The sequence below is a fragment of the Colius striatus genome, chromosome 14 (assembly GCF_028858725.1).
Source record: "Colius striatus isolate bColStr4 chromosome 14, bColStr4.1.hap1, whole genome shotgun sequence".
NCBI classification, from domain to species: domain Eukaryota; kingdom Metazoa; phylum Chordata; class Aves; order Coliiformes; family Coliidae; genus Colius; species Colius striatus.
In genome coordinates, this window is record NC_084772.1 from 15,098,555 (window position 1) to 15,122,935 (window position 24,381).

A 24,381-nucleotide genomic window follows, 5' to 3' on the forward strand; every position below is an offset into this window, starting at 1 on the left:
AACAAAAGAAAAGGATTTGCATGGATTTCCTCCCACTGCTTGGTGCTAAGAGGATTAGTATTACACTGTGTTATCTGTGGTAGGAATGATGCTCACTTTTCAGCTGTTTTCACAGCACACACACCCACACATGTATGGAGTGGTGCGTATCGTCAATGAGTTATTTTGAAATAATTTATGTCTCTCTTTGAGGAAAGAGAGCACTGTATTCCAGAAGAAGTTTTCAGAGCTAAATTGCATTTTCCCTTATTTCATCCTTGTGTTTCTTTTTTTTTTATATGATTCCCATATAATCTACCATTTTAAGACCAGTTCCCCAACTCCAGAATGATGAATTTGCTCTTGATAGCTAATAGTGTATATGGAGAATATGTCCATTGCTGAAACAGAGCACTTTAATCTTTTAGTTCTGCTATTAATTTTATTAAGGAATTAAAGATGAAAAAGTGAAATCTGTGGAATAACTTCATTGTAGCTGTATTGCATTTCACAATAATTTAATTTGTCTGTAAATCTTGTTTAATCACTTTTAAGATGTGAAGGGACACACTAGGAATGAAACCCAGTCAAAACCCTTTAAAAAGAGATTGAGTTAAGCTTCTGGGAGGAAGAACCCTGTGACTAGTTTTTTTTTCCTGTTTGACTAAGAGCTCTGTATATATGCCTGCACTGAAGATAGCTGATAGATACATTCATTATGTAAATGAATGAGCAATTTTAGAATATCCACAAGAGTAATTGGAACTGGTCCTGTGGCACGTTTTTAGAAAAGAATATTAAAAAACAAACAAACAGAAATAAACCCCAAAATCTCAACCCCTTGATTATGTTTTGTTTCTGCGTTGCCTTCTCAGATTCATGAATTCCCTGAAAGCACGCTGCAGAGGTGATAATGGGAACAAAAGTGGGTATTATTTCCCAGCAGTATAGTTTCAGAATATTTTTTCCAGGAGAGGCATGAGGAATGAAATTTCTTGATTTTGTTCTTAGTGAAGCCAGAGTGTTTAGACAGCTAGTGTCATGTTGAAAGACAGAAGACGACAGAAGTAGAGTGACAAACGTGTTGGTGAAATAAAAAGGGACACAGATGGAAAACGAACAAAAGCCATAAGGGAAGAGAATTCTATCATAGTTTGCCTGAATTAAGGGAAACAGATAAACTTTAATAATCTCCAAATAATAAGAATTCCCCTGACAGTCATAAAAACACCCATCTTAAAATACATACAGTGGAATTCAGTCTGCTGTTGCTCTAGAAATCCTTTTACCTTTAACACTTGAAAATATTAATACTGTGAAAAAACTTACAATAATATTTTTGTCTTTAAATTCTTCCATGAAAACTATTTACTGGTAGCAAAAGGTCTGTATTGGAAAGAGTTTAGGCTTTCAGTTGAATCAGAATATCTATTTCCAATTTTGGCACAAGCACATTTACTTAGCAGTGTTTTCTTTTGGATCAAAGTTTTTCTTTGATTTCACCACTAAATAGAAAAAATCATTCAATTTCTTTTTTTTTTTCCCAAATGCAGAACAGAGTTGTTTAGCCATGTGTATAGTAGATGCACACTGTACACAGTGTAACTTTTCCTTCCAGTTCTCCAAAAGACATTAGTTCTCTTCCAGTTCCAAATTGCCTACAAAAGGACAAATTCTGTTGAATATGAAATCAACTTGCAATGTCTGATATGAATAGTTATAAAATAACTTGATACATTAGAAAGTTGTGCTAAAAACCTGACCTGAAATGTTATCAAGATCAACCACACTGTCGTACTGGGGTTTTTTTTCCTATGTATTCATTGATTTTTAAGGCACTGAGCATGGCTGTTAAATCAATGATAGTTTGTCACAAAATTGTAGAGTAAAAGGACTATATGACTGGGGTCAACTACAAATTAGCCCAAAGGGTAAATGCAAAGGGAGTGCAAAAGCTAAGGGAAAAACTCAGCAGATGTTATAAAATATGGCAACACTGTAGCAGCTGTTATAAAATGTATATCTTCACGTTGTCTTGTTCCTCTACTTGTTCATCTTGTGGATAATCTAATTCTCTAGCTGTGGTACTAAACAGCAGTTTATGTGAGAGATTTATTTAGTGAGTGTTCATGTGTTTAAAATCTTCTGTATATTCTCTGTGACTGAGACACAGTTCCAAAAGCAGAGTCGTAAGTAACCTTAAGTAATTGTTTCAGACTTATTCAAAAGGAAGACAGTCTTCTCCTTAACTCAACTTGTTATTGACCCTTGAAAAAACATATTTCTGCATATATGCTGTTATTTTTGTACTTTCCGATTCTCATGAGGTAGGATTTAAAATGTCATTATATTTTTGTGTTGTTTTTAAATCACCATTTAGAGCTTGAGGACCATGGGTGAAGTTATGATATTGCTCTTTAGGAGTTTATGATCTGACTCTTTAGTTTCACTGACCTGAGTGTGCTAAGCTAGCTAATTAACTTTATGCAAAATTGCTAAAATCAGTGGGATTTCTCAAAATACTTCGTACCAATAACAGCAAATACTTGAATGTTCATGTTCTGAAGACACTGTGTGGTTCTTAGAAATAAACCCCAAATTACCTCTGCAAAGTATGGAGCTGTTAAGGTGTGGTGGTTTTTTTACCTCTCCAACCATTGTCAGTTTGTCACAAATTTTCTGGTTTTATACACATATATTCCCTTTCCATGAAGGAACATCATGCAAATTACAACTCAGGAAAAGAACATTTGGATCAGAATTGAAGTCATAGTTCCTTATGGACTTCCACATAGAGGAATACATTTTCCTGTGATGTTCCCGTTTCACTGGATGAGGACAGATAAGTCAGACATAGCTGTATGTTAATCATTTGAGGGCAGAGCAGAGAAAATTTTGGCAGTCTTAGGTGCATGCTTCTCTAGCCCTGTTATCTACAAGAATCTGTTGTACTGTTGTTTTTCCACATGATTCTTGTCTCATAGTCACAAAAATCTTGTTGCAGATATTCTGCCTCTGAAATTCTTCATGGTTGCTTTCATTTGTGCATATCAAACACATTGTTGTATTCCTGTTCTTTGATTATTTGAAAATGGGTCTTTGACTCAGATTTCTGATACATTCCTTTTTGGTTACAAGTTTAAATCTACTCTTAGCAAGGATTTTTCACAATTTTTGCCAAATTTCAACTTTTGAAGAAAAGAGTGTTTAAAATGGTGGTAAGGTTTTTGTTTTGTTGGCCTTGAAAGCATGCTGTTTCATTTTTCCAGACAGCTGTGCTTGTGACGTGATCCCATTTGCTGGCAAGTGGATGATGCCTAAGTGGAAAACAGACAGATGAGAGGAAGTAGACCAGTACAGATTTCAGACAGACTGAGACTCTGAAAAGCCACAGAGCTGGACCGGAACATCATCTCTGTTATTTCAACTATGGGAAATGTAGACAAGTTCTAGGTATAAAGTTCTAAGTCAGAATATTAAATTCAGTGGGGTAACGTTTTCACAGAAAGTGTTATTAATATGACTTAGATCACTCTGCTAACACAAAAGACTTAGCTGTAGAGTGCCAATGAGCAATACTTCTCAAACTCTCAATTCAGATGGTCTGTGTTAGATGTCGCTTTGATGGACGCATTTGACATTTAGGAAAATGAGATTCAGATCCAATTCAGAATCCATTTTTTTCCTGACACTGGTCATTTCCCACCCTGTCCTGACTTGGTACCTCTGTCTTTGTTTAGTTGCTGAATCTGCAGCACTTAATGTTTCTTCATGAATACAGATAAGCAATTGCCTGTGGAGCTGATGTCAATATGGCTTTCTCATGAATCAGGTGATAGAGTACTGCTGGGCAGCTGATTCAACTGTACCCATTCCCTGGGGCCCAAATGGTCTCTGCTGCCATATGCTTGCTCCGCAGTGGCCCGAGGGGGCTATATTTCAGAGTCTGTTTTTGCAACCTGGATTACATTTGCTGGCATTATAGACTTCACTCTACCAAACAAAGCAAGCAGAGCATCAAAGTTGCAAGATTATACCAGCCGTTTTCTGTATTCACAAGGGAAAGTTATAAAGACACATAGATGAAGTAGTGAGGGATATGGTTTAGTTTAGTGATGGGCTTGGCAGTGTGAGGTTAGTGGTCAGATTTGATGGTCTTAAAGGTCTTTTCCAACCATAATGATTCTATGATTGCATGAAATGAAAGAATTTCTGCAGTAAATGGCCAGGACTACTTTGTTATTTATTTACATTTTTGTACTCTACATCTGAGCATAACCTGAAACTTCCATCAAAATCAACCAGCCTTAAGATACGTTTTGTTTCCCCAGCTTGGAAATACAGTGTACAGTGATCATCCAATTTTACTGACTCTGCCTGGGGACCTCACAGAAGGAATGCTGATGAAATAGTCAATTGATTAGAGACAAGCTGTCTTTCAAAAAATCCTGAACAAAAGAATTGCTATTTCCCACATCTCTCACAGATATCAATTAATGTTCTATAGTGAAGATGTCATCTAATGAGAGAATAAAGGAAAAGAAAGGAAAATGTAATTGTTTAAGCCAAGCATAAAATATGTTTTACCCTTCTACTGTTGCTTGTGATGTTACAGACTGTATTCTAATCCTAACAAACAGCCACCCAGGGGAATTTATAAAGGAATACCTGCAGGCTCTCTAATGGCACCATCTTATAAGTTGTAGCAAGAAGGAGCTGCCAACCTTAAAACTGAAAAGGCAGTGTCCTTTCTTATTAGATTCACACAAGTTAAATCCAAGCAGTAGGTAACATCTGCAAGGATAATTGCCAAAGTATTCTCTGTATCGCTAGATCTGGATGTAAAACAGATTTTGGATTTCTGATGTAGGACATTTTTGTCTCCAAAAGATCATGTTAAAAAGGCAGCATCAGAGTTCTAAAACAATTAGTTTATGTGCAAAAAAAATGTAAAGTATGCAGCTTATTAGATTTCACAGCCATGCTTCCTACAGTCCTCATTATACAACTGTAAAGTGCTGAAAGCTGCCAGCTTGCTCCATTGTCTGTGGGCTTTACAGAAGGCATTTTTCTCCTATGCATAGCAAGCACCTTTCATACTTCTACAGTTACACATTTGCATACAATATATTTTTGCCATTTCCCACACATGATAAAAAGTCCTTAAAATGACACATGAGCAATCTAAAAACATTGTTGTGTTAAATGTAGAATATTCAGTTGTTCAGAGATTTTGAGTCGTACGCATGCTGCATAATATTAACATTTTTTAAAGATTTTGTTAACTTTCTAAATATCTACTCTAAAAATTGCAATAAGAAATATGTAACATTTGGAAGAAACAACTCCTATTCCGCTTCTACTTTTGTAGCTGTGCCTGACTTAGTATGTCAGAGGTCTATGAAAATGTTATTTTCCTGGTGGAAACAGAAACCAGTTTCTTGCATTTTCCTGCATGGTACTTCCTAATGTATTGTAATGATTATTTCTTATTGTGGACCAAGATGCTTCTGTTTCATTCTTTCAGATCCTTTCCTTAAGCCACATTTTTTATTTTGGTTTAGAATGCCAATTCTTTGGGTCAACATCTGCTATTTCCTTTAGGTCTGTAGAGTATTGAGCTCTCAAATCTCTTTTTCTATGTCTTTAAATGATGTTACATATGACTACTTATCTAAAACAAAGTAGCAAAACAAACAAGTAATGTTTCATTACTCTAATCTTTGTGATAAGGTCTAAAAACTGAATATGAAATGTATCAGTTGTAGTTTAATTCAGGAAGTGTATATAGTTGTCTGTATAAGTGCATATAGCTGTTTATATGTATGTATGTGTATATATGGAAAGTAGTATAAAAGAAAGGTCTAGTGAAATTTGTACTTGTCCTACATGTTGATGTGCCAGTTTACATGCCTGAAGTTCCTGGAGGGGTAGTGCTATAGACTGGTATGGCCTATTTTGAGTACATATACATAAGAGAGTAGTCATATGATTGAAATTTAGGCATTCACATCAGCTGGCTAATTTAATTTAGATTCCTCTCTGGTTTACAAGAAAAAGGATCCCATGAGAGGACAATTGTATCTTCCTTCTGTAGGTAGAGCAGAAATCTAGTGCAACTAGGTGTCTAATTTATCCAGTTGAGCCTACAACTGAGTGGTATGAATAACCCTCTTTTACTTCTTCCTTACCTTAATCATCATAAACAAGATCATGACAGCATCACAGTATTTCACTACTTAGAGTCAAATAAATTACAGCTGGGAAAGACAAATTACCCTATTAGTTAATCTTCCTGTCTTTCTAGGGTTTTCCCTTAGAATACATTATCTAGCATCCTATGCAATAGAGTGAACTCTTCAGTGAGGAGGATTCTGTTATTTCCCTTGGGGAGCTATTCCTCCTTGTACAATTTCTCAGTGTAAGAAAGCTTTTGTTGTTGTTTTTCTCCTTGCAGAAGATTAAGTGACGTCTTGTATCTATCTATATACTTATATGGTTCTCATCATCCACATATCAGTGTTACATCTGTGAAGTACACAAATTTTCTTTGTCATTTCTCCCTCTAGGAATGCCTGTATACAGGATTCTGTTCTAGATACAGTAAAATACATTCCAGCCTTCCTGTTTCTCTAGCACATCAAGCATAAGTTCCTCATTTTTCTGTAGTGGACCATTCCAGCCCATATCTCTACCCCTTACGACTGTTTTGGATGTCATCTTCCTCCTCTATTTTTCATCACTGAAAGAGGTCCACTGGACACTTAAAATACTTGTCCATTTTTCACATGCTAGCCTTTAAGTATTGGAAGATCTGAAAAATCCACACATGACCTCTGTCATATATGCTCAAAGCAGTCCTCAAAACTCCTCCATGGTTCCTGTGCATTGTAGGCACTGTGGAGTAGATGCGCTAACCTGATAGCAGGTAGGTCAAGCAGTAGCACCATTGTGTGCTCACAGCACTGCTTCCCAGGGTTATTTGCATCCTCTTGTCATCTCTTTGTCTCTCTGCAGTTGTGTGTTTCCTCTTAATCAGCTCTTAGAGTCTTTGGAGAGAGGACTTTCTTGCTTTGTGAGACCTGATCAACATATTGGGCTTTTAGAGCTTTGGTAATAAAGTAGCTACTAATAATAAAAATAATAAATATAGATTAGAGTACTGATGTAGAAGGTAGGAGTGAAATAGTGTATGATCTGTGAAAGAACCCTAAAACATTCATTCAACATAGCTAAATATATATGTATGCATATCTGCATAGATACCAATGATAATATTTTATGTGTGTATTTTGCATATGTTGACAAGTTCTGGAGTGCATTGCATAGATTTCTGTTCTACATACATTTTATTTATTTGGTTAGTGAAACCTCTAATTCATAGATTTTGTTTATAGAAATAGTCTCATACAAAATAATATAGGGTGATAAGGCTTAAAACTATGGGTTTGTATTTAAAAAATCAGCAACAATGAAAACCAAATAAGAATAAGTTTCTTCAGCTTTGAGGCAGTAATAATTTACATGTCAAGAAGTTATACAGGTTTTTATGAGATTATTGCAGTTTTATTCAATAAAAAAATGTTACCATGACAACAACTGTCATGCTACCTGTGAGATTATAGCAAAGAAGGACAGTGAAGAAAAGGCTTCATTTTGGAAAGAATGCTTATCTGACCTGCTGAATACAAACAATGCTTTGCTTTGACCACTACTGACTGCAGGGCTGCTATCCACCAAACTCAAAATCTAGCTAGAGATTTTGAAAGACAGTGATCCTCTGAGAAAAAACAAAACAATTGGTAAATAATGGTAGGTCTTTTTCATGCAAATATACTGTTAATGCTCTGTCAGATTGGTAATCAGATCTTTTGAATGAAATGGAGATTTCAGCCTGTCAATATTTGGAAAGAGTAGGAGAGAATGAGTGAGGGAGACCAAAAGGGCATCAGAAAAGCAAAAAAATACAGAAGTCTCTGGAAAAATGAGAAAACATGGTCTCACTGGGTTGCATTATGGTCACATTTTTTTTTTTTTACCAGCCATTACAATCTTTCAACAAAATGGTTGCTTCATTGAATATGGATTCATGTAAATTTCTGGCACTGACTGTGTGTTACCTCCTCTAGAACATACAAGGTTGATTATTTTTTTTTTCAGCATGCACATTTCACTGCCACACCAAAAAACATTCTGTCCTACTCCTTGTGGCAGCATATGTATTTTTCTTTCTGATTAATGTGCAGAATCTGTACCCGGAGTTGCACATAAAAACACAGCCAAAACAACAGGAGAGCGCTAGTTGAGCACACACATCTTATTTTTATGATGGCTTTTAATCTTAGTTTGCCAGCAAACAGGCTTTCTTACCTAGCCACATAAAAAGTATTTTTATTGTTAATTGCATCTCTGATTGCTAGCCTGTTGCAAAGAGAAAGCATGAAACCTGACACTAACAGAGTAAAACAATCAGCAATGGTTAATAGCTAAATCACATTAGGATTGTTCATTAATTAAAATCTGTTGAATCTCTTTGGTGTCCATATTTAATCTCATGGACATTAGCATTGCAAAAGTGTAACTCAGAAAAAAGTGCAGAAAGTTTTTTAACTGAACGTCTTAAAATTTGCCTTATCTATCAAAAAAATTGGTTTATTTTACATAAGGCAATATTAGGTACATAAAAAAGAAACAGTGATTATGTGGTTGGGCCAGATTATATAAAACTGCTATATTATTGTAATTAGGACAACAGTGACTTGGACTATAATACTGGCTTTCTTGTAAAAATGGCACCATTTCAAAATTATAGTCTCTAGCTAAATGAGTTTGTTGTAGCATTGACAAAGAAACAAACACAAGCCAGAATTAAACACAAACAAAATCTTTAGATGTTTATTTGCTGGGTAGAACCCAGAATGTTATTTTTCAAAAAGCATTTACTTAATAAATGCTCTTCCCTGCATTCCTGATGCTTTGTCAAGGCCAAGTTTTTATCTTTAAAACTTTATGCACATGTAACAAGTATTTATGTACATGTAATTTTATAACTACAGTGTCTGTAGGGGAGTAAAAGCCTATTTAAATGTTGAGAATCCAAAGCTCTAGACCAAAGCATGGAAACTTCTGCTGCGTTCAGGATGTTGTCTAAGTGGTGGTGTGAGTTCCTTTTTTTCTGCAAGGCTTTTCACTCTCAGGAGTCTCTTCATTCTCCAAATCTTTTGTTTATGCCTAGTTGAAGAGTTCTGTCACTTGTGGGAATGGAATCAGTTGCTACTTCTGAACACATTTTGCAGTGTATCCAGACCAGCACTGATGTACCAATATCATCTGCAGCGTCAAAGGGGACAGAGTTTGCTGCATTATATACTTGTTATTGACAGTGTGAACACACTAATGTGGCATGTTTAGCACCTGAAGAAGATTTGATTCAGGGTATAAACCAAAAAAAATCAAATTAAATCTAAGCTATGTAAAAGCTGAACTAATTTCAATAGTGGAAGTAATTTCTTTAATTTCTGTTTCATGATTGCTAATACCTTTCATAAACAATTTTCATCAATAAGATTGTTGGGAGCAAACTGCTGAATTTGACAGACCTTCTCAGAGCTGTGTATGATGGTTGGAAAAAGTTCTGAGTGTCAGAGATTGGCAGTGTAAGAAATCGATTTCTGGAAGCTGGGAGAATATTTTATTTTTCTATTCCCTTCATTAGTTTTATTAGGTGAGATTACAGTCACACTTCAAGTGACCCATAAGGAAAGGAAAACAACAGTATGCCATTCATCCCAGCTTTTGTGTATGCATACAGTGAATGGGAATACTGACTATTACATGCATGTTTTTAATGTATGTAGAAATTTCAGATAAACTTGGGGCCTCAATAAATGATTAAATTATTTTATATCGCAAGAAAAAAATCTTGAGAGCTGAATATCAGGACTGGAAGGAATGCCAGACACTGACTGCTGCTTTTTATTAAGGCATGTTCAGCTTGAATGTCTAATGAACACTTGGGATAAAGGATGCATTTATCAAAGAATCAGCATATCCATTTAAGTTTTGAAATCTTGAATTAAATATCTATAAAAGACGTCAGGAATTCTCTAGTGAAATAAGAAAAGAATAGATATTATATATCAAATCTTTCTAAACAAGCAATGTAATTATTTCTGAAGTCCTTTGAAATGAGAGCCAGCTAGGCAAATCAAACACTATCTCAAGAAGTCAACAATTTCACTTCTTTATTTTCCTTCATGTGTAAAGTATATCATGGAAACAGAATGGAACAGCCTAGATAAAATATTCTTGCAAAAATTTTCATGATTTTGTGATGACCTTTGTCTTGTTCCAGCTCTATCCCATTGTTTGATATTCTGCACAAACCTCTTCTATTTTAACAAAAAAGTTTGCTGATAGCAGTGACAGAAACCTGGTAGATCACCTGCTATTTCAATTTTAATCCAGTTGAGGAAAACACTGACCTCTTCATTTATATTTGGTACTACACATGGGACAGCAGCTGTGAACTTCAGGGAATGTCCTGCTGGGATAGTGGGACTATAGCCTGAATTCTGAGAGAAGGGAGGTAAAGTTTGGCCAAGAGATCACTTTCTGCAGGAACAACAAAATAGAGAACTTGTAGCTGATGTATGAATTACAGAAGATGGGCCAACAAAACTTAAATATGTGAGTCAATTCTAATGGTTACATCTTTTCCTGCCTTTTAACTATTGCGGGCAAGTCACAAAGAGTCCATGTGTTCCTTTGTTCCCGTGGCATCCAAACTCAAGCTTCCTGCATACTTTCTTGTCATTATTCCTTATTTCATTTATTCTCTGTAACCTGTGCCGTGGCCTCTGAGTGTGCCTCATGATTGCATCCCTGTTACTGTTTTTATTCTCTTGTGTGTGAAGGAGGTCATTCAGGATATCATCTGTAGGCTGAGGCTGCTGAACTTGTTACAAGGCTGGAGACCACCTTTGTGTCATCTATCCCCTTTATTATTTTCACTTAAAGCTCCCAGGCATTGTTTGTTAGTGTCTGGGTATAGAGCAAAATCTGGAATTGATCAAACAACAAATTTCTGATGTTAATTCCTTACAAACCAACAACCAAGTTGAGTATAAAATCCATTTATCATACCCAGTGGTAGGATAAAGACTGTTATATTGAAGATTAGATATAAGTTTGCCTTTCAAAGCATTGGAAACACTAAAGATTGTTGATCTTTAAAACATAATCAGTAAATATATATATAAGAACAGGTTCAGCAAACATCCATTAAAGATAGATGCAACATAATATTTATCAGCATTGTGTTCATCTTCCACGTGGTATGCATCAGCTGCAGACATGGATTCTTCTAGACCCTGCTGAGCAACAGGAGAGGTGCTGGTGGAACACATGGTAGAGTATGCATGACTGCCAGCTGACCCGATTCCCTTTGTTGATGTTCTCCTGCTCTAAGAATGGATAAATTTGTGCCTCTAGCCAAAATAAATGACCACAGGCATTTTTTTTTCTCTAGTGAGATGTATTTCTGTGGCCTGTATTTCTGCGGCCTGCATTATTCCCATGCAGCAATCCTGACTCAACTTCAGGCACTGTAGAACTTCCACTCCATAAGCAAGGTGTTATCCTTCTCTCTAGATACTCCTAAATCCCACTAGCTCCATATCTTGCCCTTTGAAATGGCCAGGTGGGAAATCATGAAATGGAAGCTATTGGGTGATATGCAAATTCTCTGTAATTATGCAAACATTCCTCTAAATAGTTTGCATGTACTGTAACAAATGAAACTACCCAAGGCCATAGAAGAACATGGAATGCAAGGACATACCAAAGGGATCTCTTCTCCCTTTAGTTGACTGTTTCTGGCCTGAAGTGACATCTAATTTGGATTCAGCAGTATATAAACTGTGAGGAGGAAGAGAAGGCTGTTTTTATTGATATATCCAGAAAGAATGGTGTTTTGGTGGGTGCTATAATTATTTCCCTTTCTGAACAAAAGAAGCATCATTCAGTCCTTAACCTCTCTCCTACTCTTGCTTTCTCTCTCTCTGTAGATATTGTCTTTATTGTTAGCCTAATAATGTCATCATTGTATTTTTAAGTCATCCAAAAAAAAGGTCTCTGCAGCAAACCTAATGTAACCGTCTGAATTTTGTTCGATTTGGCTTCTTACAGAAATGGCAAGTACTATGTTGCCTAAGAAATAAAAAGGGCAATTTCCTTAATTTTTTCTTCTAGTTTTTTGTTCAGAGTATGGAATTTATAATTCTGACTAGACAATGGCCCCCTCGGTGGCAGAATCTCTTTTCAGAGACAATAGATGTTGTCCTAACTCCGTCACTGTGACCACATCAAACCATTATTATGGCTGCAAGCCAAGGGAAGAAAAAAGAATCCCTTTCATTATTGCTTTTCTATGTGGTCTCTGTAACTTGGCAAGATTCTTTCAAATATGATTTTGCAAATGTTAAATGCAACTTATTATATTGTATTATTAACCTTGTATTTCGTTTCCCTTTGATATGGTTCCCTTGCAAATGCTTGAAGTCTACACAGATCTATCAGGTAGCTTTAAATGCATTCTACAAAGAAAACTTAAATAATACAGCTACTAAAAAGGTTTTTCTTTTACCCAGAAATTCAGTCTTCTGGCATACATCATCTTGAAGGAAAATGTTTTGTTTATGTTCCACAAGCAATGTTTTCAGTTATTACTGATGTTTTTTTTCCTCTTTTACTATTGTCATACAACTCACAAAGAGATTAATTTTTGTTTCTAATTCTTTTTTGAATAAGTTCTTCAAATTTCTAGCAAGAGTGCAGACTTTAATTGTGTCTATTCTTTTTTACTTAGGCACCTTTGTTACTAAAGTAACAGCTACAGATGCAGATGATCCAGTTTATGGAAATAGTGCCAAGCTGGTTTATAGTATTCTAGAAGGACAGCCTTACTTTTCTATTGAGCCACATACAGGTAAGTGACTGAGTATGAATCCCTGGGTTATATTTACACAAGTAACCCTATGTGTGTGAATCCTATGTATTTTATATAATGTACTTAAACAGGCAGAATAAGTAGATGTCTATCAGTATTAACAAGGTGTAACACGTCTCACTTGTGTTCATCAGAGTCTGATAGTATGAAAAAACAAAGAAAAATCTATATTAATGATAATATAAGTAATGGTGATGCTGATATTACAAAAATTACTGGAGTGAAACCACAGGTAGTGAGAGTGTCATGTGACTGAATAGGGATTGAAAGACTTGGCCTGAGGAATTTAGTGAGCATAATATAATGTTCTATATGAGACTAGTACTTCCATTTAAAGAAAGTACAGCTGAGCTTGGGAATTTTAGTGAATATATTGTGTGTTTTCATGAAAAAATATATTTCTTGATTGGATGGATAGATGGAAGAAAGAACATGATACTGAGTGTTGGTATGAAGTTTTATTAGCATGCATTTAGGATTACTTTATTTCTTTGTGGTTTTAAAGTCTTGAAAGTCATCTGAAAAAAGTGCCAATAAATCCATTCCCTCTTGTTCTCTGTACGTATGTCATACTTACAGCAAATTAATTTAGTTGTGTCTGAGAAGTGTTTTTTAAAGTGATTTGATATTATTTCTTATATTCTTTCACCTGATACTAGAAGCGGTTTCTAATCCTTGTGAGTCAAGCAGCTGTGATCTCCTAAGCAGAAGAAAGCTGTCACTCATTTTAAGACATACAAAAGCCTACCTGAATTTATATGACCATAAAGGAGTAAACCAGGAGTGAAAACTCTTGTCCTCATTCATATTAATAATATGAAATAAATGCTAGGACAAATTATTAAAGGATGCTTCTGATGACTCAAGTGCATCAAATTTTCTCACCTACGTTAAACAGAGTACTCTTAGGCAACTTGAAGTCCAGAAGTTCTTGGTCTCTTTCTAGTGAGATTGCCTGGTAAAAATTATTTCCCTTTCCCAGAAATGCCCTGATTTGCAGGGACTTCAGATAAAGGGTATAGGTCAATACATATTAATAGATTAATGAAATAATCCATTGAAATATTTTCTTCTGGTTGAAGGACAACTATCCTAAATGTGAAAGCAGTGTCAGGAACGTGATTCAGTATTTGATATGCTGCATGTAAAATAGGTTTTACAAAGAAAAACTCTACCACAGCACAATGGTAAAAACACTAATTTGTTTAAGAAAATACATATGCCAAGAGAGTGTTATTAGTAAAGCCACTTGGTTTGTGCTGGCTGATTTGTCACAAATCGTGTGGAAATAAAACTCTGATAAGACTCCTGACCATCAAGGATTGAAATATATTATCTGATTTTCTTTAGTATTAGAAACTGTTTCATGCAGTAATGACTTGAGTTACCTGTCTTAGAGGAGGATTAGCTATAGAGTCTATCAGTTTCTATTAGGGTGTCCTGGTTTCAGCTGAGATAGAGTTAACTTTCTACCTTGTAGCTGGTACAGTGCTGTGTTTTGGATTCACTGTGAGAATAATGTTAATAACACACTGATGTTTTAGTTGATGCTAAGTAGTGCTTACCCTAAATCAAGGACTTTTTAGATTCTGATGCTCTGATGGCAAGGGTACACACAGGAAGCTGAGAGGGAGCATGGCCAGCACAGCTGACCCATACTCACCAAAGGGCTATTTCATACCATAGAACATCATGGTCAGTACAGAAACTGGGGTAGTTGACAGGGAGGCATGATTTGCTTCTCAGACAGTGGTCAGCAGGTTGGTCAGCATCATTTGTTTTGGTTTGTGTTTGTTTTATTTTCCCCTTGGGTTTTATTTCTCTCTCTTTTTGTTATATTGCTTTTCCTTAGAATTAGAATATAGATTATTATTATTGGGTTTATATTTTATTTTATTTAAATATTAAACTGTTCTTATCTTGACTCACAAGTTTTTCTGGGGTTTTTTTCTCACAATTCTACTCCTCATCCCATTGGGTTTGGTGATACTTAATTACTGACAGAGATTAAACCACAACATAAGTAAAGTTAATGCTTTGACATAGGAGCTGAGAAGTGTATTCTTCATCTACAAAGATTTTTCACTTCTTTCAGACAAAAATAGCCTGAAAGAAATATTCCAAATGTAACAAATTGTTTAATTTTATTCAGGTTTATTATTTGTATTGCATTAAAACCTTATGCTTAATCCAATGAAGTAACTATTCATGACCTAGGAAAGTGATCTCCATTATCATGAAAGCCAGAGAAAACTCCAAAGCTTTTTGGTGAACCTGAAAATCATGATTTTTCTCCTGTTTCACTAGCATTAATTTCCCCCTCCTACCTTCATTTCCAGTTACAAATATTCCTTTGAGTAGCAGTTCAGTTACCATGAAAATGACATGTTAGTTTCTAAAGGGAATTTAATTATAAAGAATTCAACTGTGGCTTTGCCTCAGTCCCTGAGTAAGTGGCTTCATATTATCGAGCTGCTTATGAATGAATAAGTGGTTTCAGATTTCCTGTTTTTCTGGATCTGTGGAGATCAATTATATTCTTCTCTAAACCATTATAACTGATTGAGTTTATGTACTGAGGCCGACTTCTCTTTCTTTGCCATCTCTGTGTAATGGGCTTCATCTGAAGTGCAACTGTCATATTACTCTTGCAGCTACCCACCAAATAGTTTGTTAAATATGGAGAGTAAGCACTTGTTTCTATGATATTAGATGGACCTGTCCATTGCTTGTAATGTTTGAAAATTTGCAGAACCTGTTCTTGCTTGTGACATACATCGTCATTCCTTTAGAGAAATCTTAGCCATACTAAATGTTCAATTGTGTAGAGCTCTCCACCAGACATTTGTTGAGGATATGTAAACAATAAATATACATAAAAGCACAGTCATTAAGCAAACCAGATGCAAGTAGTCATGTAGAAACTGTAGCTGCAGTATTATACAAGGTGAGAAAGATTGCTGGCAGCCTTATAGTTGTGGTTCTTCTGAAGAGAAGGATAGATTTCAGAAAACGTAAGGAACTATGCAGCAAATTGTCTTGGTAATACCAGAATTTTGCAGCAAGGGTATGATAATGTTTATTACATAGCAGAGAGAGTTTTATGGCTTGTTACACGCAGTCTCAAAATGCCAATATTATGCTAAAATAGCTACAATTTTGCACTAGCTTGTGGCTCTGTGTATTTCACCTTTTAGAGGTAGCGGTGCATAAAACTTGCATGCTACTTTAGCAGCTATATAATTTGGACAGTAGTGCTGTTGCTATGGACAGATAGAGTGAAAAGTACATTTTAACAAATAGAAAATGTCCAGAACAAATAGAAAGTATGTAGATGGTTAATTGTTTCTTTCTATTTATCCAACCTTAGGAATATGAAACACTGCATCTAACATTTCCTCTTAGTAACTAGACCAGGAAAACACGTTATCTTACACATTTGTATGTAGTATTTGGGAACCTCAGTGAAAGTTTTCATGTTTGGATACTATTGTGACAGTGTACTAATTAAAGCAGAGCAGCCAGGCCTAGTAGTGTCTTACCCAAAACAAAACAAACCTGAAGGCGATCCTGCAAGCACGGTGGATTTTTTAGGGTTTGGGGTTTTTTTTTAGTTTGGGTATTTCTCATTTGGGATTTTCTTTGGAGAGGGAAAATCTGGCTATATGTATAGCTACATTTTTTTCTGTGGTTGCATTTCATTAGTAGCTCTGCTAAATTGAAAGCCTTTCCAATTAATTTGAAACAGAATTGTTTCTGAATGCAAATATTATGTCTAGATCTGTGTCTTGCCCAAAATGGAATCCCTGTTTTAATAAATGGGCTATGTTAAAGTGATCCATTCCAGAGTGTAAAAGCTTTCTGTCGCTCATGACAGTATAGCTACTTAGAGCAGATGTACTTACTATTTTTTTAGGTGACTGGTCTTTCGTTGACTTTATTAGAAATTAAGACTAGATTTAGATCTGTGCAGCTACCAGCACCAGGGCAGCCATACATAGATAAGGTTGTATTAGCTGTAATTTTTTTCATTTCCTGCCTCAGACTAAAGATTGTCTGACCTTGCTGCTTTGTTTTAATGGTATGGTGGGAGCTGACCATCAGGAATAACCCCTATCCTGCCTCCTGATTCTTCTCTTTTCTGTAGTACTCCAAACAAAAAGATGGAACAAAAGTGTAGAATATGGCTTCATGCCAACTCTAGGAAATGTTGCTGCACCTGGGGATAAACATGAGGAAAGCAGTTGCCTACTCTTCTGCTTTGTGTTCCTCTTCCTCAACATTAAATACGTGTAGTCCTTATCTGAATCACACTCTTGGTTGAAATTCTGACGTTACTCTCAACCTTCTTTCTGAAGCAATTCTATAATGCTGGGTGCAGAGAAATAAGTACTAGTAAGTGACCCATAAAACAATAATTTTCCATTACCATGGATGAAAAATGCATATGCTTCTGCAGTTCTAGTTTGCAAGTTCTTCTGTATGAGTTACAGACACGTGAAACAAGGTCATTCAGAAGTTATTTTTCGTTCAATGCTCTGAATATGATTTAGGGTAAATGCTTTTTTGATAGCTCATTCTGAATATTTTTTGCTTTTCATAGGTGAATTTTAATATGACTACTGGTCTGTTGGATAGAATGTAAATATAAATAATACATTACAAAGATATGCATTTGGATGTTGTATGAGAGGCTAAACTTGAAGTACCATGACATCAGATTAGTAATGAAACTCATGGTGCACTAAAATATATTCCATAAATCATTATCATTACACCTGACTGACATCAGGTTTCCTGACTAGTGTGTATTATTTCTAAAGATATTCAAGTTATATGTATTCTTTCATAATCCAAGTAATGACAATCAAAATGGTGGGAAAGGGGATTCCTCAAAATAGCTAAAAGTAGCTGAAGTATACTTCTCAATAAGATTTTTTAAATGATTTTAAATTATAACCATCAGCTTTAAAATAAGATTATCATAATGGAGTGTAATATAAAATTACACTGTGTTCTTCATTATAGAAATAGCAGAGAAAATACATTTTTGTCTATGTCTGACTTATTTACATTTTACATGAACTTAAGGAATGTCACTTCTACACATACCTGACATGTAATTCTCTGAACAAGCAAATTGCACCAAATGCCCTACTGCACTGGAAAACATTTTGTATTATTCAAACATAAAGCCTTGCTATATATAAAGAAGAATAGTTTAAACACTGCCATCTTGGATATGGTCATTTTGTACAAAGCCAAAGTTCAAGTTAGTAAAGCTGAGATGAATAGAAGAGTCGGGAGACCTACAAAACTCTCGACTCTTCTGACAGAATATGAATATTTCTTTGGAGAGCAAAGAACTGATTTTTTTTTTTTTTTTCCTATACCTAGCTGTAGCTTTCAGGTGAAAGTGCACGTGCTTTAATCATCAGAGCTTTTAATGATTTACTATATGGCACTCTCTGGACCATAATGTTGAACCCTGCAGTTCTGAAATCAGAACATAAATGAATAGGCTTAGGAGGAATGAAAATAGCATTCAGCAGAAGTCAGGCTTGAGTCTTTTACTTTAATTTGCAGTCTTTATTATCTTCCTCCATCTGGACCTTGAAATACAGTCTAGCAGAACGAAAACAAGTAAGGTAGTGAGAAGATAAATGACAGCAACTTTTGAGTTACAGTTCTGTAATGTTACAGACTATTTCTTCTCTCTGGTTGTTAACGTCCAGTTTATTAGTAATGGTGCATATCAATGATAGCACAAGCTGTCCTCAGAATATTGCATGTAGTACTGATGAGACTTGTCATCATAAAAAAGACTACCAAAATACTGAAGAAAGTTCAAAGCAGGGCAACTAAGGTGAGAGAATATTACTTATAATGAAAGAATGATTGAACTTAATTTGTATAAACTGGATAAGAGGTGATTAAAGGAGGATATGAAATCACTGCACAAATATTTGAGAGGTGTTAATAAAAGAGAGACACGGGCACTGTTTCTGTAATTACTCATGATAAAATGACAAGGTAACGTTTTCAAACTAGAGAGAGATGGGAAAACAGTTTTTATACAGGAAGTAATCTACAACTGTAAGGGGAAGGTAATGAGCTGCTAGGAACAGAACTAACTGATGTTCAACAGAGCCTTTCTAAAGAGTTCAGTTTCTAAATAGTTTAGATTTAAATCCTCATGGGAATAGTGTAGAGAAAGAACTTGCTCAACATTAGTCAGAGCTTGGATTTAACTGCTCTTTTCTAGCTCATTTTATTAACTAGTGCTGCTGTGATATCCTTGCCAATTACTACAGATTTAAACCTAACTCAACTTTTAACAGAAATAATTTTAAGAGGCTTGAGCTGGGATGGGTAGATGATGTTCTGGCCTAGCAAGTGAGGTGTAGGAACTGCTTTCTGTAAGGAGAAGGTGGGTGTGTACAGCAGCATAAAGAAGGTAGATCTGTGCAGCCCAGGTAGCGACATTCCCAAAAAAGCAGAATCTGCTCCAGCCCATGCAGGGATTTCTGGAGTTCATGCTTGGTCTCTTCCATTACACCACCTTCAGCTCTGTCTTGACAGCATTTGATGCACTCAGGTGCAATGTTGAAAACAGTGTATATTTTCAAACTAGTATAAGCCTTTTCTTGTCATTGTGTACCAAGTATACTCTGCAACCTTAGGAGTTGAGTTAAGGTGTTTGTACAGACATACTTTGGCGATCCTGAGAGTTGTCTTGGTGACGGCCCATTAGGAAAGAGAGTTGTACTGACAAACCTCTAGTGCAGCAGACCTGAGGGTCAGGTCTACATTTCTTGCTTTTTACTTAGAAGTATCAAGTGCAACTATTATGGATAAGGTATGTAGGATTGAGTCCTTCAGTAGCAGCAAGGGTTATCTTTTCTGATTAATATAGGAAGCATAAAATCACTACAGAGACATTTGTGAACAGTTATGGTGGTCTGTAATTGATAAAGATGAGTGGCTTAAGATCAAGACAGATTTGAAAGGTGAGTTCTGCTTCTGGAGTTTATCTATTAACAATAGAACCGTAGAATCAGAGTAACAAAACCAAAACAAAACAAACCCTGATACCACAGATATTTCTTGTATTTCAGAGCAATACCTCTATCATTTAGAAAGCTAGTAAGATAGTTAGGACTTAACCATTTTTCCTTTGCTGAGTAGGAGAATGGGGGCCACATATCTAAATACTGTTGTGTTTTGAGAGACTGATTAAAGAGAGAAATTTGAACTACACAACTACACAGCTAGATTTGGAGAATATTTGAAAAAGAATTCAAGTCGACCTTGTGTAAACGATCTGGTATACACAAATGATAGGTATCAGAGGATCATTACAAATAAAATTCTAAAGAAGCAAGGTTATAAATGCAGTAAGGAATACTTATTGCATTCATTATCAGTTGATAAGAGCATGATCCTTTTCCTGTGCCAGTGAAACCTGGTCTCAAGGAAAAGGCTGGTAAGTAGAGATGAAAGCTATTTACTCAGTATAAAACTCAGATACAAGTTCATCTGAATTAAAAAGACAATATTATAATAGGTGTTATCCATTCATATCCTATATGATATTCTTGAAGCAGAATACGTATAGTGAAAGGTACATGGTGTTAATTCATACACAATGTCAAATTTGCAAAGTCTACTTCAGAATGGAAGCAAGGTCAGAAAACACAAAACTGATACTAATATAGGCTGAAAAAGAAATAGAGTAGATCATAGATTATAGAATCATAGAATGGTAGGGGTTGGAAGGAACTTTTAGAGATGATCTAGTCCAACCCTGCTGCAGAAGCAGGTCCACCTAGATCAGGTCGCATAGGAACGTGTCCAGGTGGGTCTTGAAGACCTCCAAGGAAGGAGATTCCACAACCCTCCCTGGGCAGCCTGTTCCACTACTCCCTCACCCTCACAGTGAAATAGCTCTTTCTTATATGTTAGCTTGTCTTCTAAAAAAAGCACAAAATCACTTCCCATAAAATGGCATAACATAGTATGCAATTCCTCACCTAGTGATTAGTTTTGCTGCAGCTAATATCTTTGATTTGAAATACATCATCTCAATGTACATCAGACAACTCCTGTCATTGACAATTTTTCTGGAAAATTAGCCAGCTTTGCTAGACAATATTGTTGTTTTTCTTCTTTCACTATGATAAAAATCCTAAGACATGAGGATTAAGTAAGAAATGAGAATATTTGATGATAGTTTTAATTAAAACAATTAAAAATTTTGTAGAGGGTAAATTGAATTAGGAAGAGTGGATCAATATGCTTGTATCACATCACCAAAGTACCAGTATTTTTTTAATTTTCAAGAAAGCTGTCATCTGTTAATATTCTAGGAATTATGGTATTGGTTTTCTGTAGATCTTCAACTGAACCTTTTTTGTGGACTGCTAAAAGATCACTGAGTCAGTGTGCTTCATGGGAATACAAAGAACGCAACTCATGGCTCTCTGAAGAAATTTCAGGATTGATTTTTCAAGAGTTTGGGTCCTAAATGACTGTTATATTTAATAAGAATCTCTACCAAGATTTTAGCATGGAAGGAAGATCAAAGCAATTACTTAACTCTTCCAAAATGAAAAAGAGAAAGTTCCAAAGTATGCAAGTTGAAATAGCAGGAAGTCTTCATCAAAATGTGTGAGATGAATGAGATGCTTAAGAAAGGCTTTTCAGGGCCAGCTTCCAATTTTGCATAGTGCTTGCTTGGTTTTGTTCCATGTTCTCAATTATTATTATGTGTAGTTTTATATCATTACCATAAAGAGATCTTGAAAAAAATGAAGAAAAGTGAAAAACAGATCCATATTTCTGTTGTTGCTTTTGCTTCTCTGCCTTCTCTTCGTCAGCTACAGCCTCTGACACATTGCCTCTTTTCCCCTGATCTTTTCCGGTATAAGACAGTGTATATTCTTCCAAATAGGTTTTTGAAAGTAGTCCACAGGGGTGTATTTTAACTGATTCAAGTTGTGAGGCAGATTGTGCAAATTGCTCAGTGTGTGCATTTAGGACCACTGTAAAAGTAAATCCCATTCTGCAGCTGTTTTATTTGCTATTGAGCAGTGTGACACCAATAGCTCTTCAGGAAAAGCAACTCAGCCAAAAAAAAATAGGAAAAAAAAAAAGATGCTTCAAGTATTGGGGATGTTTTCATTCTTTGAAGAAATAGATGACTTCTTTATTTCTTTACCTTCCAACCTGCTTCCTGATATTTCCAGCTTTAGACAGAGGATCGATCCATAGCCAAATTATGATGCAGGTATCTGTTCAATGGTTGTACTACATCTCCATTGAATGTTTTCAGAGGACTAAGATTTGCGAAATATTTTAGAGTATGTAGAGATAAAGCTTTATCTCAGACCATATGGAGGGAAAGGATGTCAAGCAAGAATGCAGTGATTGCCCTTGCCCCCAAAAAGGAGGAGGTTTATCCCTCTCATTCTTGATGGACATTTGTCTGATAGATTCTTAAAATCTCCCAGTAATAGAAATACTCAAAATTCTACAGGCAGCCTTCTCTGCCTGTGCTTACCTTCGCTGTTAGAAAGTGTTCCCCTAATGTTTAACTGAAATGTCTCTTGCTGCAATTTAAACCCATTTTGTAGTTTATATTTTAGGCCCATCATTTCTTCTCTTATCCTCAGTGGGAACGAGAATAGCTCCCGGTAATTTTACATATTTGTCTGTAAAGTCTTTCCTCATACTTTCCCAACTATATAAACCCATTTTTTTTTTCAAAACTGGACACACCAATCCAGCTGCATTCTTACCAGTGTGTGACCTGGCAAGATTATTTCATAGTTCTTCCATATAATGTAGCAGGTAATATACCAGGAGGCGTTTGAGCATTTTTATCAGCAAAATGCTATTGACTAATATTCAGCTTGTTTTGACTCCACATTCTTTTCTGTCTTATGAGTCATCTGTGAGTCTATTGTAGTTGTGAAGTTAATTGTTTCACTCACATAAAATTCTTTTTACTTCCCAAATTGAGTTGTGTCCTGCTTTTTCAGGCTATCCAATTTATCAAAATTGCTTTGAACTCTACTCCTGTTCTTCCAGTACTAGCAATGGCTACCAACTCTGCGTCATCTGAAAGGCTTCGTAAATTCTTTCCATCTTCCATCCTTCAGGAGATATTGAATGATGCTAGAAGCAGAATAAACCCTATGAACCACTTCATCTATCTATCCATTTTGACAGTGAGCCATTGATAACTCTTCTGAACAGTCATCCAACAATCATCTACCTGCCTTACATTAGTTTACAGTAATTCCCAACCCTTGCTTTTAAACTACTCTCCTGTTTGGCATATAGCATTTTCATCCATCATAGCATGCTGAAAGTGATTATGGTTTTATTCTTGATTTGTTTCTGAGTTGAATTGAAGTAGAGCAGGTTGAATGCTCAATGAGTTAATGTTCTGTGTGCTGTATGTATATTAGTATTTGGTGAGACTGAATCGTTTTCTGAAAATAGATTCAAAGTTTCAGTATTTCCTGTGAGCTCAGCCTGAAAACTGGTGAATACAGCAAAAGAACAGAGAAACACTTTTTTAATTCTTTATGCATAACTCTGTCTTACCCTCTTAGGTGAGGATGGAGCCCTTTTGTGTTTAGTAATTTGCCTTATAAGAGATACCAACACTTCTTGTTGCTGACCTCCATTCCATAGGTTCAGAAAATAGATATACTGATGGTAACAATCATCCTGTGTAATTTGAATATATGTGATCTTTAAAAACCTTCATCTCACCTTGTAGTAATTAAAACGGTAAACTTCTTTTTAGCTTTGTATTGTGTTTGAAATTGAAACTTGACATTGCTTTTGTGTCTTATCTTCTGGCAAGTGGTTTATGGGCTGAGACAACAGATAGAAACACATATTATAAAACTGTTGAAATCACAGACTGTGTTAGTATCTTTATGCAGGAAAAAACCCATCAGGTTTATGTCTTAAGTTAGAAACTGTAATTCTGATTTAGGTATTTTTAAAGGTATTTAATATTATGGTATCTTTCAAATCATAGACAAGGGCTAGGCTGTTCCATACATTAAGAGACAAAATACATGTTTAGGAAAAATCACTTTATTGAAATAATTAACTTGTCTCAGATGAAACGACAGAATACAAAATGTGGCATCTTATACAAGCCATCTGTAGGCTAGACCTAACTATGTCACTCTGCCTTAAAAATGATAATGGAGAGAATGTTATTGTAGGCTTAATACAAAATGCATTGAAGGAAGGTTTCACTGATCTTAGGATCAGCTGTATTAGTGACAAAAAATATGTGGATGAAATTCTGATAGCCTAAGTTTGCATTAGCATCCTTTTAATGAGTCATGGCATTTATAACAATA

General features: G+C 35.6%; 1 protein-coding gene across 6 annotated transcripts in view; it reads left to right on the plus strand.

The window, feature by feature from the left end:
* The window catches only part of CDH8 (cadherin 8), a 124,505-nt gene that overhangs the window by 38,501 nt on the left and 61,623 nt on the right, over positions 1–24,381 (plus strand). For 5 of the 6 annotated variants that reach the window (XM_062007200.1, XM_062007202.1, XM_062007199.1 and 2 more), the window contains exon 3: positions 12,848–12,967. The exons of the other annotated variant lie outside the window; for it this stretch is intronic. In XM_062007200.1, coding sequence (XP_061863184.1) covers positions 12,848–12,967 — 120 coding nt within the window. The remainder of the gene's footprint in view (positions 1–12,847; positions 12,968–24,381) is intronic. 6 annotated transcript variants of the gene reach the window in all.